The sequence below is a fragment of the Nicotiana tabacum genome, chromosome 8, assembly GCF_000715075.1.
Source record: "Nicotiana tabacum cultivar K326 chromosome 8, ASM71507v2, whole genome shotgun sequence".
Classification (NCBI taxonomy): Eukaryota; Viridiplantae; Streptophyta; class Magnoliopsida; order Solanales; family Solanaceae; genus Nicotiana; species Nicotiana tabacum.
In genome coordinates, this window is record NC_134087.1 from 151200398 (window position 1) to 151212178 (window position 11781).

Below are 11781 nucleotides of genomic sequence, written 5' to 3' on the forward strand. Positions count from 1 at the left end.
AGAAAACAGTATTGTGTAAAGTCGAAATATGCATACTTATACTAACAGACAATTGTCGAGCTCAAATACAAAGGGGTGAAACTCAGTCGGCTATCAGTATACTCTTTGAACTATTGAAACATAAGCTAAATCAATTTCCACAAGGCCTGTTAATGTACTATGAATATTACAGCAAATGTTTGAACTTCTTCAACCTTTTTCATTTCATGCTTTCAAACTGTTCCAATTACATCAATATGGGACTTGAAATGTGTACCTGAAAATGCTGAAAGTGCAAAGGAGAAGAAGAAGAAGGTGGGAATCAGCAGCAGCAAAAGGGCAGAATTAACAGTAGCAGCAGGACAAAAATGCAGCAGCAATAGCGAGCAAGATAGCAGCAGCAATCAGAAAAGCACAACAGAAAGGATTTTGTTGCGAGATGGAACTAGAGTTGAAGGAGAAACAACTCGATGAAACAGCACACAGTGTGATGGCAACAACGCTCCAGACAATCCAATTCCGGAATATACCAAATGCCACAAAACAACTAACAATAATCTCGATTGAATTTTAGGAGGAGCAACACTGCTTAATGTATTGACAATAGATGAAGTTCAGACCAACGAAACCAAATTTCTGATTTCCTAATCTGTTTTATCTCTTTCTTGCTCTCTTTCTATTTCTGTCAACTCTCTCTTTTCTTTCCTATTCTCACAGTGTATGTATATCTTCTAATCCCTCTGCCTCTAATTCTTCTCTGTGTTTGTGTTTTTTCCTTTTCAGCTCTCAAGGTTCTCCCCCCTCTCTCAGATGTTTTTCTATCTCCTCACTTATAAGTCTCTATCCAACTCTTTTTAAACAGCCTGTTTTCAGAAATCCAGTACCCTTCCCATGTGCCTTCTATTTTCAATTCCAAACTTTAGCTAATTAAGTATTAAACCCCATCAACATTCCCTGGCAGATTTCACTTTTAAAAGGTTTAAATACTTCTTTAAACTAAAGCCAAGTATGGGCAGTAGGATATGTTGACAGCATATGCTGTCAAACCATTTTAAAATTAAACAAGGACCTTTATGCAGGCCCCAGGCTGTGCACAATGCACATGCGGTGCACCAATGCACATGAGGTGCACCAATGCAAATGCTGTGCAAGAGTGCACATGCCTTCCAATTCAGCATTTAAACCAAACATCTCTTTTATATTACTAATCCAAATCAACAGCTATAAGTAAACAAAATTGGTTCTTAATTGATTTAACAAATGTTCAACAGAAGCCAATCGATTTACTATGCTCGGACAGTTGAAACTAATTGATGACTCATGTCGACTCGACTATATTAGCATTAACGTACACAATCGTAGCCAAAAATCAGACATTCAGAAGTATGGGACACATGACTCGACTTATACTGATTAAAATAGAATGGTACTTCGAGGAATCAGTTAGTCAGTGCAAATTTGGAATACAACCAATACGCATGCCGTATCAGAATAGGAGGAGAGGGATTCAGACAAACATAGATGTTCAAACAAAGTGGACAAACAAAAGTTGATAAAAAATTAAACAAATATGAACAGTCTTTTAAAACAGATCATACGGACTAAAAACAAATAAAGGAAAAGCAAGCAGACTTACCTTAAAACTCGAAAAGTTTAACAGTTTGAACTTGGATTTGGACAAACTTTCTTAAGGCTAAATGGACTTTAATCGAAGTGTTTCTCAGATGAGAAACACTTTGATTGAAGTCCATTAGACCTTAATCTCTTCGGTTGAACCGGTATGAACCAGTGACGAAGGACACAAAACCTCTTAAACTTAGATCTGGGATTCAGGCTTCCCTGATCAGATTCGGACCAAACCAAGTATGGTTTGGTCACGAGGGGGGTCTGGGGAGTGTCTGGTGTGAAGCTTGGGTTGATTGGTGTAGATTAGGTTCCGACTCGAATCTTCAAATGAAGATTCGAGCAGGTGGGGTAGGATTCGAAGGGTGTGGTTGGTAGATTTAGGTTCAGGATGGCATGGGGGTTCTATGGTGTTCAGGTGGAGGTCACCGGCGTTCAGGCCGCCGGGTTTCTGGTGAAGGTGTGCAGGGGCGGCTAGGGTTTGAAGGGGATGGGTTCGGTGAAGACGAAGGCGGGGGTGTTGGCTAGGGGGGCAGGGTATGGTGAATGGTTTATATAGTTAGTGGGTGGGTGAACCTCGACCGTTAGATCAATCTAAATCTACGGTCTGGATCTGAAGGCTTAAATGGAACGGTGTCGTTTTGAGGGTTGAGGGTTGGGGTCGGTCCGGGTGAGACGGGTCGGGTTTATTGGTGGGTTATGGGGAATTGATCTTGGCCGTTGATCAATCTGAGATCAACGGCCCAGATCAGGCATGACTCAAACGACGTCGTTTGGACATCCTGGGCATCAGGTGGACCTGGACCGGGCAGGCTTGGTTTGAACGTTGTTTGTTTGGGCCAATTTATTAAAATTGGCCCAATCCGGAATAATTGCTGATTTTTCTTGTTTTTCTCTTTTTTTTATTTTTATTTTTTATTTTTAAAAGCAAAACTAAGCAAAAAATCAAAAATTAAAAATTAAATACACACTCAATACAATTATTTGCACACACACTAAAATATTTCAAAACAGGTAAAGTTAATCAAAATAAAATCACGGACGAAGATGCCCATTCGTGTTTTTCTTATTCAACGACCGGATTACGGTTCGAATTATGCAGGACACATATATTTTTTTTGAATTTTGTTTTTTTAATAAAGTAAATAAATAAAAATGGGCCGAAGTCACAAATAAATCAACAAGGTGCCGCACAGAAATCCAAAATTTGTACAGCAGGGCCAATTATTATTTTTTTATTTCCTTTTGGAGCGATTGTCGTGCGAAACACAAAAATCACGTGCTCACAGCGTTAAATCTTCTTAATATTCCATTTCTTTCTTCGTTGTTTTTGTTGTTCCTTCTTATAAATTTGGGGATTTGAGTGTTTTCCCTTTTTATAATTAAAGCCGTCAAGTAAAGCCGTACTCAAAGTCGTAATTATTTTTTTATTATAGTACATAAGATACGTTAGTTTTCATGCGCTTAACCGCATACTTTGTTGAAGGAAAGTTTGAAGCGAACATGCTCTATTAACTGCAAAATAACCTTTAACATGGCTGCCGTACATATCATAGTATGCCGTCGACGTGTGACATACACTTCTAAGTTCATTCATGCATTAATTTCTCCAATCATTGCCCAATTACAGGCAATAAATTCAAGAAAGATATCTGAAAATCCTATAAATATTATGGTTAGTTATCCGTTTTTCCCAATTCGAAATATCAACTTTTGTTTGTATTGCCACAAGAAAACCCAAGGAAGAAGTCCATTTTTGGTATAAATGGATAACCTGATAATATCTTGCATTACTGTCCTCTTATCTTCTATATTTCTGTTCTTGCAATCAAATGCAACATCAACCTTCAATGTGTTAAGCTTTGGTGCAAAACCAAATGGCCAAACTGATGCAACTCAGCCATTTCTGAAGGCATGGGGCGCTGCATGCAGCTCAGTGCAACCAGCGACCATTTATGTTCCCCGAGGACGTTATCTAATAAAGGCAGCTACATTTAGAGGGCCATGTAAAAATAGAATAACTGTAAGGAATGATGGAACCCTTGTGGCTCCATTGGATTATTGGGCCATTGGCAACTCCGGCTACTGGCTTTTGTTCATTCAGGTCAATGGGATTTCGGTCATCGGTGGAAATCTTGATGCTAAAGGAGCAGCTTTTTGGGCTTGCCGGAAATCAGGCAATAATTGCCCAGTTGGAGCTAGGGTATGTTTTTTAATAACTAGATTTCATGCACTACGAAATTCTCTCTGTCCCAATTTATGTATTAATATTTGACTGGGCACAATATGTTTATGAAATTAAGAAAGGCTTAACCAAATATATATGGAAAATATCAAGAAATGTGTAATTCTTTTTTAAATAAAATAAAAAGAAAAGTATGTCCCATAAATAAAGTAGTTATTTGATCAAAATTGAAAAATGACCAACTTTTCTTGAAGGTTTAGGTCTTAAACTATACCTGGTAGGTATCTTTTCTTCGTTAAATATAATCATTCATTATTGAGAAATCATTTTTTCGTCTTCTAGTACTTGAATTAGAGTTGTAAAGCGTGTGCCGTGGTGATGGTAGAAGAAGAAAGATTAAATCTTCATGTTGTAATTCAATTTCAACAGTAAAAATACTAAGGTTTTTCATTTAAAAAATTTCTCTACTTCGACTTTTATTATGGTTCCTAACCTTTTATTGACATCATGTGAAATATGGACTTAAAAATACGCACACACATTCTCTCCTCCTGACATAAATATTACACATGTTTATACTCTTTCCATTTCATTCTACATATATCCTAATACATAATACATATCTCAGTCCATTTTAGTACATCGAAAGTACCATGTAGTAACTATTCATGAAGAAAACAAAAATAATATAAACGTAAAATATTTCAGTAATCTTAATTTCTTATGTAAAAAGTGCAGTCAATAACCTTCAATTGGGCTAATGATGTTGTGATAAGTGGCTTACTATCAATCAACAGCCAGCTAACACATATTGTGTTCAATAGCTGCAACAACGTGATGGTTCGAAATGTAAGAATAATAGCCCCCGATCAGAGCCCAAACACCGATGGCATTCATGTTCAATCATCAACTGGGGTTACTATCATAAATAGTAGAATCAAAACTGGAGATGACTGTATATCTATTGGACCTGGCACTAGAAATCTTTGGATGGAGAACATTCTCTGTGGACCTGGACATGGTGTTAGGTAAGCACTTCATGTTACTACCATGACCGTATAGCGACAATCATATTTAAAAGCTTAAACTATTGAAAAGATTATGCTTTATTTATTTAATTATGTTTAGAGCAATTGTATCACTTTCAAGCCTAATTCTTTCTTATGAGTCAAGCATGCAGAAATTCTTTATTTTTTTATTTTATTTTATAAAGGACAACGAGGAGACTCGAACCAATAATTTTTATCTACTTTGATAGCATATTGAAGTGGGCAGTCATCCCATTTAAAAACTTAAACTATTAAAGATCCACACTTTTATTTACTGTGTGTACATGTGCGTGCGTGCGTATGTTTCGATCTCCTTAGGTTCGTACAACGAGTATGATTTTTTTTTTGTATACTGCTGTAATAGTAACATTCTCTTGCTATTACAGCACAATTCGAGGAGGAGAAGAAGGGATTGGGCAATTCGAGGAACTTGTGCTACATGTTAAAACTAGAATAGCGTAACATTTCTTAGAAACACTAGGATCAAATAATTTAAGATATTAATTCTACTTTGGATATTGATTCTACAATTAATATAAAATTATGTTTTCATAAACTACATTGAAAATACTAAATCACAATCTTTCATAATCACATCAACTTTTAGAAGTGGGAGAAAATGTAGTTAATTATAAGAAGTTTGACTACTAATTAAGCTTCACTTGTTCAAACTCAAATGAGGGACTAGGGATCAATGATCAATTTTTAGGTTTCATTATACTCGGCTACATGGATTATATTGGTGGTTTGTTTTTGAAGCTATACGACTTTTTCCAATACAGAGGAAAATATTATTTGACAGGTGGTTAATGTCAATATCTCGATATATATTTCAAGTACCATGATATATTGGGAAACATATAAGTGGAAACTAATGACTTCTAGTTAATTAATCGAAGCGATGTTGGCCTTATCATGTGAGTCATAGTTCATTTTTGCGGTTTCACCCAAAAATCTTTAGACTTATATGGTCATTACGTTCAATATATATATACACTCCTAAAAGTTGCAATTTGACCATCCTCTTATTCAATCAATGTTGTTTTATTTGACATTTAGTTTAGGGTTTATTTTTTGTGTATTTATTTCGTATTTTATGTTGAAGATGTACATTTATTGTTTCTATTGCAGCATTGGAAGTCTAGCAAGGAATTATGAAGAAGATGGCGTGCAGAATGTGACATTGGTTTACTCGATATTCACAGGATCTGATAATGGGTTAAGAATAAAATCTTGGGCAAGATCCAGCACTGGTTTTGTCACCAACATTAATTACCGCAACATAGTCATGAAGTACGTTGACAATCCAATCATCATTGATCAGAATTACTGCCCCAACAACCAAGATTGCCCTGGCGAGGTAAATATTCTTCGAACGAACAGAAAAAAATGGGTGTTTTCTTTGCTTTCCTTTCGAGAAGAGTTTTACACGATATTAGGGCATATTTTGATATATCAATATTGAGCTGATTGAGTACTTTTTTAACCTGTTGTTCAATTTGTTTATTGGTTTCCTCTGTAGAAATATTGTCTTCTAACTGCTATAGAGGTAATGATGAATCTAAGTTACGTTGTTATGTTATTATTTATTGTTTGGTTAATTGCAGACTTCTGGTGTAAAGATTAGTCAAGTAACGTATGAAAATATACAAGGGACGTCAACAACTCCAGTAGCTATGAAGTTTGACTGCAGTCCCAGCAATCCATGCGAAGGAATCCAGATAAAAGACATAAAGCTCACTCATATGAACAAAAAGGCACAATCTTTTTGCAAGAATGTTCGAGGAAGTAAAAGAGGAGTCATTTTGCCTGACAGTTGTATATGAATACACTTCTACTTTTGATGTGTGTACGTTAGGGGAGGAAGGTGCCCCTTCTTTTTAACAAGCAAGTGTTATTACCAATAGAAAGAAGGCTTACTTGGTCTACTCCAATAAAGTTGTACATATATACCTTACAACAGCAATAATATGTTTTACTTTTAAAATTATGTAAAAAAATGTATTTTCAATATCCTCTGACGCAGATTCTATTGGGAATAAATCCCCACAGAAATAATATTTACGGTAATAAAAGCAGAATAATAATGTAGCACCGAGATACGACAATTAACAAGAATAAAAGAGTAAAATTGATACCAAAATTTTTACGTGGAAAAACCCTTCTAATAAGGGAAAAAACCATGGCCCCGAGAGGAGCAACTGATATCACTATAGTAAGGAATTTTACACTTTGTAGGTTCGAGTAAAATACTCCAAAGACCACTACAACACTCAAAAGAAATAACCCTCTTTTGATATTCCCACCTCACTATAATATCACTTACTCTCTATTTTTCTCACAGACTATTTTCTTATACCATGTCTGTGAAACCCCACTCTTTCTTTCTCTGTTTGTTAGTGTAATTCAAATGGCTCAGAAGCTCTCTATTTATAGAGATTCTATAAATGTCATCAGTGACATCAAAAGAAAGGAAAAAAAAGATTTCAAAGGATGACTTTTAAACAATTCAAAAACAACGGTGGCTGCCATTTTAGAAAAAGAAGACAAAGGAAGAAAGTTATCTTCCTTTATTTATGGGCTGGTCCCCACAAATCTCCCCCTCCAGTCCCATTCACCCGAAGGAGGTAACACCGGAGGTTCTAGTTTGAGTGTATGCCGACAAGTTCTTTGCATAGCTCAAACTTGTCTCTTGGTACCACTTTGGCTAGCATATCCGAAAGATTCTCACTTGTATGGATCTTCTTTACCTGCATAGACCTATCCTCTATCCTTTCTCGAATTCAATGATATCTCACGTCGATATTCTTCATCCTTGCATGATACATGGTGTTTTTGCTCAGGTCTATTGCACTTTGACTGCCACAATAGACGACATACTCCTTCTGATGCAATCCAAGCTCTTGAAGGAACCGTTTGAGCCATACCATCTCTTTGCTAGCTTCAGTAGTAGCAATATACTCCGCTTCAGTGTAGAGAGTGCAACACACTTCTGCAACCTCGACTGCCATGATATAGCTCCCCCTGAAAATGTAAACAAATATCCAGTAGTGAATTTTCTATTATCAATGTCACCTGCCATATCAGCATCTGTATAGCCCTTCAAGATTGGATCCGATACTCCAAAGCACAAACAATCTCCTGTGGTACCTCTTAGGTACCTGAGTATCCACTTGACTGCTTCCCAATATTCTTTTCCAGGATTTTCAAGAAACATGCTTACAACACCAACTGCATGAGCAATATCAGGTCTAGTACATACCATTGCATACATCAAGCTTCCGACTGCTGAAGAATAAGGAACTCTAGCCATGTTCCCTTTCTCCTCCTCTGTTGTAGGACACATCTTTTTGCTCAACTTTAGATGACTAGCAAGAGATGTGCTGACTGGCTTAGCATTCTTCATGTTGAAGCGTTCTAGTACACGTTCAATGTACTTCTCCTAAGATAGCCACAACTTTCTACTTGTTCTCTCTCGAACTATCTTCATCCCTAAAATTTGTTGTGCTGGGCCCAAGTCCTTCATATCAAATGACTTGTACAAATCTCTCTTCAACTTTGCGATCAGCCCCTTGTCTTTTCCTACAATTAACATGTCATCCACATACAATAACAATATAATAAAGTTATTCTCAGAAAATCTTTTGAAGTATACACATGGATCAGAATAGGTCTTTAGGTATGCTTGACTTTTCATGAATGCGTCAAACTTCATGTACCACTGCCTTGGTGCTTGCTTCAATCCAGAAAGAGTCTTATTCAATTTGCACACCATATGTTTCTTTTCAGCTACTTCAAATCCTTCCGTCTGCTCCATATAAATCTCCTCTTCCAAATCTCCATGAAGAAATGCAGTTTTCACGTCCAACTGCTCTACAAGATCTAGGCTAGCTGCTAAGCTCAAGATTGTTCGAATAGAAGTCATTTTGACAACAAGTGAGAAAATTTCGTCAAAATCAATACCTTTCTTCTGCTCGAAGCCTTTAACCACCAATCGAGCTTTGTATCTGACCAGCTTGTCATTTCCATATTTCTTGAGTTTAAAGACCCATTTGCATTTGAGTGGTCTTTTACCCTTTGGAAGTTCAACCAGCTTGTACATATCATTTTTCTGTAGAGATTCTATCTCTTCTTGCATGACTTTCATCCACTGGTTCTTTTATGGATGGGACAACACCTCCTTAAAACTTTCTGTCTCCCCCTTATCACTGATGAGGACATACTCTGTGGAAGGGTACCTGCATGACTCTACCCTTGGCCTATCTGATCTCCTCAGAGGTTGAGATTGTTATTCTTCCTGAGTGGGGTGCTCCACTTCCTCGATACCTTCATCAAGTTGCTCCACCTGCTCAATAACCTCACCAGGTTGCTCCCCCTGCTCGGCAACCTTGTCGGTCGTACTTTCTGCACTTGTGGGATTGTTAGAAGTAGAAGGAATAGTAACAAGGTTAGGAATTATACCATTCTTCGCCTTTTCTGACATATCAGCAACAGTTCCAACTTCACTTTCTCGGAAAACTACATCTCTGCTTCTAATGACCTTCTTCTTTACAGGATCCCACAATCTGTGCCCGAACTCTTCATCTCCATATCCGATAAATATGCAAGGAACAAATTTATCATCCAGCTTTGTTCTCTGCTCTTTTGGTACATGTGCAAAAGATCTTCAACTGAACACCTTCAGATGCGAGTAGGATACCTCCTTGTTGGTCCAAACTCTCTCTGGGATGTCAAACGCCAACAGAATTGATGGACTCCTATTGATCAGGTAACATGCTGTCTGAACTGCTTCACCCCAGAATGACTTAGGCAGTTTAACAATTCTGAGCATGCTTTTCACTTTCTCCACAATGGTGCGGTTCATTCTCTCGGTTACGCCATTGTGTTGTGGGGTTCTAGGAACTGTCTTTTCATGTCTGATCCCATGACTTGAACAGTACTCTTCAAATTCCCTTGAAGTGTACTCACCTCCATTGTCACTTCGGAGATGCTTTAGCTTTCGACTCGTCTCCCTTTCTACTAGAGCATGAAACTTCTAGAAAACTTGAAACACCTGATCTTTGGTTTTCAAAATATAAACCCATAATTTCGTGAAGAATCATCAATAAAAGTAACAAAATATTTGTTACCACCCATTGATTCAATTTTCATTGGGCCACAAATATTAGAATATACTAAATCAAGTATATTAAATTTTCTTTCAAATGATGTCTGAAATGAGACTCTATGCTGCTTACCAAATAAACAGTAGTCACAAGGTTTTACCGTTGTACCTTTGGCATATGAAATGAGTGATTTCTTTGCAAGAATCTGCAATCCCTTCTCGCTCATATGACCCATTCTTTTGTGCCACAAATCTGCAGAAATCTCATCTTGTGCCGCGTTCAATTCACCTTGGCATATTACTGCATTTGTCCTGTACAACGTGCCATGAGCAACTCCCTTTGCAATCACCAATGATCCCTTAGTGAGTCTCCACTTTTGATTTGTAAAATAGTTCTCGTATCCATCTCGGTCTAAAGCAATTCCTGAGATCAATTTCATCCGCAAATCAGGTACATGCCGCACATCCTTTAGAACCAATGTGCATCCGAAATTTGTCTTGATACAAATGTCACCAATCCCCGCAATCTTTAAGTAACTTGTGTTACCCATTCTCACTGTGCCGAAATCACCTACTACATATCTGCAAAAAAGATCTCTTATCGGGGTGGCATGGTAAGATGTCGCTGTGTCAACCACCCATTCTGACTCTGTACCTGGAAGGTGCATGCATGGCGACTGTGTTGTCGTCATTCTTCTGGCCACTGGTTTCACCTTTGCCCTTCCTTGGATTTGGGAAATCTCTATTGAAGTGACCTGGTTGATCACAATTGTAGCAATTTCTAGCTCTTGATTTGGATCGGTTCTTTGACTTCCCACGAGCTCCGGATCTACCATAGTTGCTCAAAATCCTTTGATAACTCCTGCCTCTACCTTCTGTGATGAGAGCTTGTCCTTGATTTTCAGGCTTTTTTCTCATCTTCTCATTGAGTAGAAGAGCCGATGTAACATCTTTCAACTCAATAGTAGTCTTACCTTGCAGGATGGTTGTTGCCAAATTATCGTACGAAGATGGCAACGAGTTCAATAGCAAGATGACTTTATCTTCTTCCTCGATTTTTACTCCGAGGTTGGCAAACTGTGTGATTAGTCCGTTAAAAACATTTAAATGTGAAAAAAAATTTGTATCTTCACCCATGTGTAGGGCGTATAACTGCTTCTTCAGGTACAGTTTATTTGTCAACGTTTTGGACATGTATAGGCTTTCCAGCCTTGTCCAAATTCCACGTGCAGTGTCTTCATCAATGATGTTATTTATCACATCATCTGATAAGTGCAACCTGATTGCACTAGCAACTCTTTCATCCAAGTCAGCCCAATCCTCAGCTTTCATGGTATCAAGCTTTTTGGCATCAACATCTAGTACCTTGTGTAATCCTTGTTGGATGAGCAGATCCCTCATCCTTCTTTGCCATGTTGAGAAACCGTTATCTCCGTTGAATTTTGCTACTTCATACTTTACTCCGGACATTTTTAGTTTTCACCGAGTATAGTACTACTGACAGTGAATAGTATTTCAGTGAACGAGCAGAACCTGTGCTCTAATACCAGTTATTGGGAATAAACCCCAACAAAAATAATATTCACGGTAATAAAAGTGAAATAATAATGTAGCACCGAGATACGGTAATTAACAAGAATAAAAGAGTAAAATTGATACCAAGATTTTTACGTGAAAAAACCCTTTAATAAGGGAAAAACCACGGCCCCGAAAGGAGCAACTGATATCACTATAGTAATGAATTTTACACTTTGTAGGTCCGAGTAAAATACTCCAAAGACCACTACAACACTCAAAATAAATAATCCCTTTTTGATATTCCCACTTCACTACAATATCAC

The 11781-nt window shown here is 37.5% G+C and overlaps 1 protein-coding gene across 1 annotated transcript; it reads left to right on the plus strand.

Moving 5' to 3' along the window:
• Positions 1-3367: 3367 nt before the first annotated feature.
• Positions 3368-6794, plus strand: LOC107779415 (polygalacturonase-like). The gene is made up of 4 exons (XM_016599849.2): positions 3368-3805; positions 4526-4815; positions 5968-6196; positions 6444-6794. Exons 1-4 carry the CDS (start codon positions 3368-3370, stop codon positions 6660-6662), a joined length of 1176 nt encoding a protein of 391 aa, XP_016455335.1. The 3' UTR covers positions 6663-6794.
• Positions 6795-11781: the final 4987 nt, after the last annotated feature.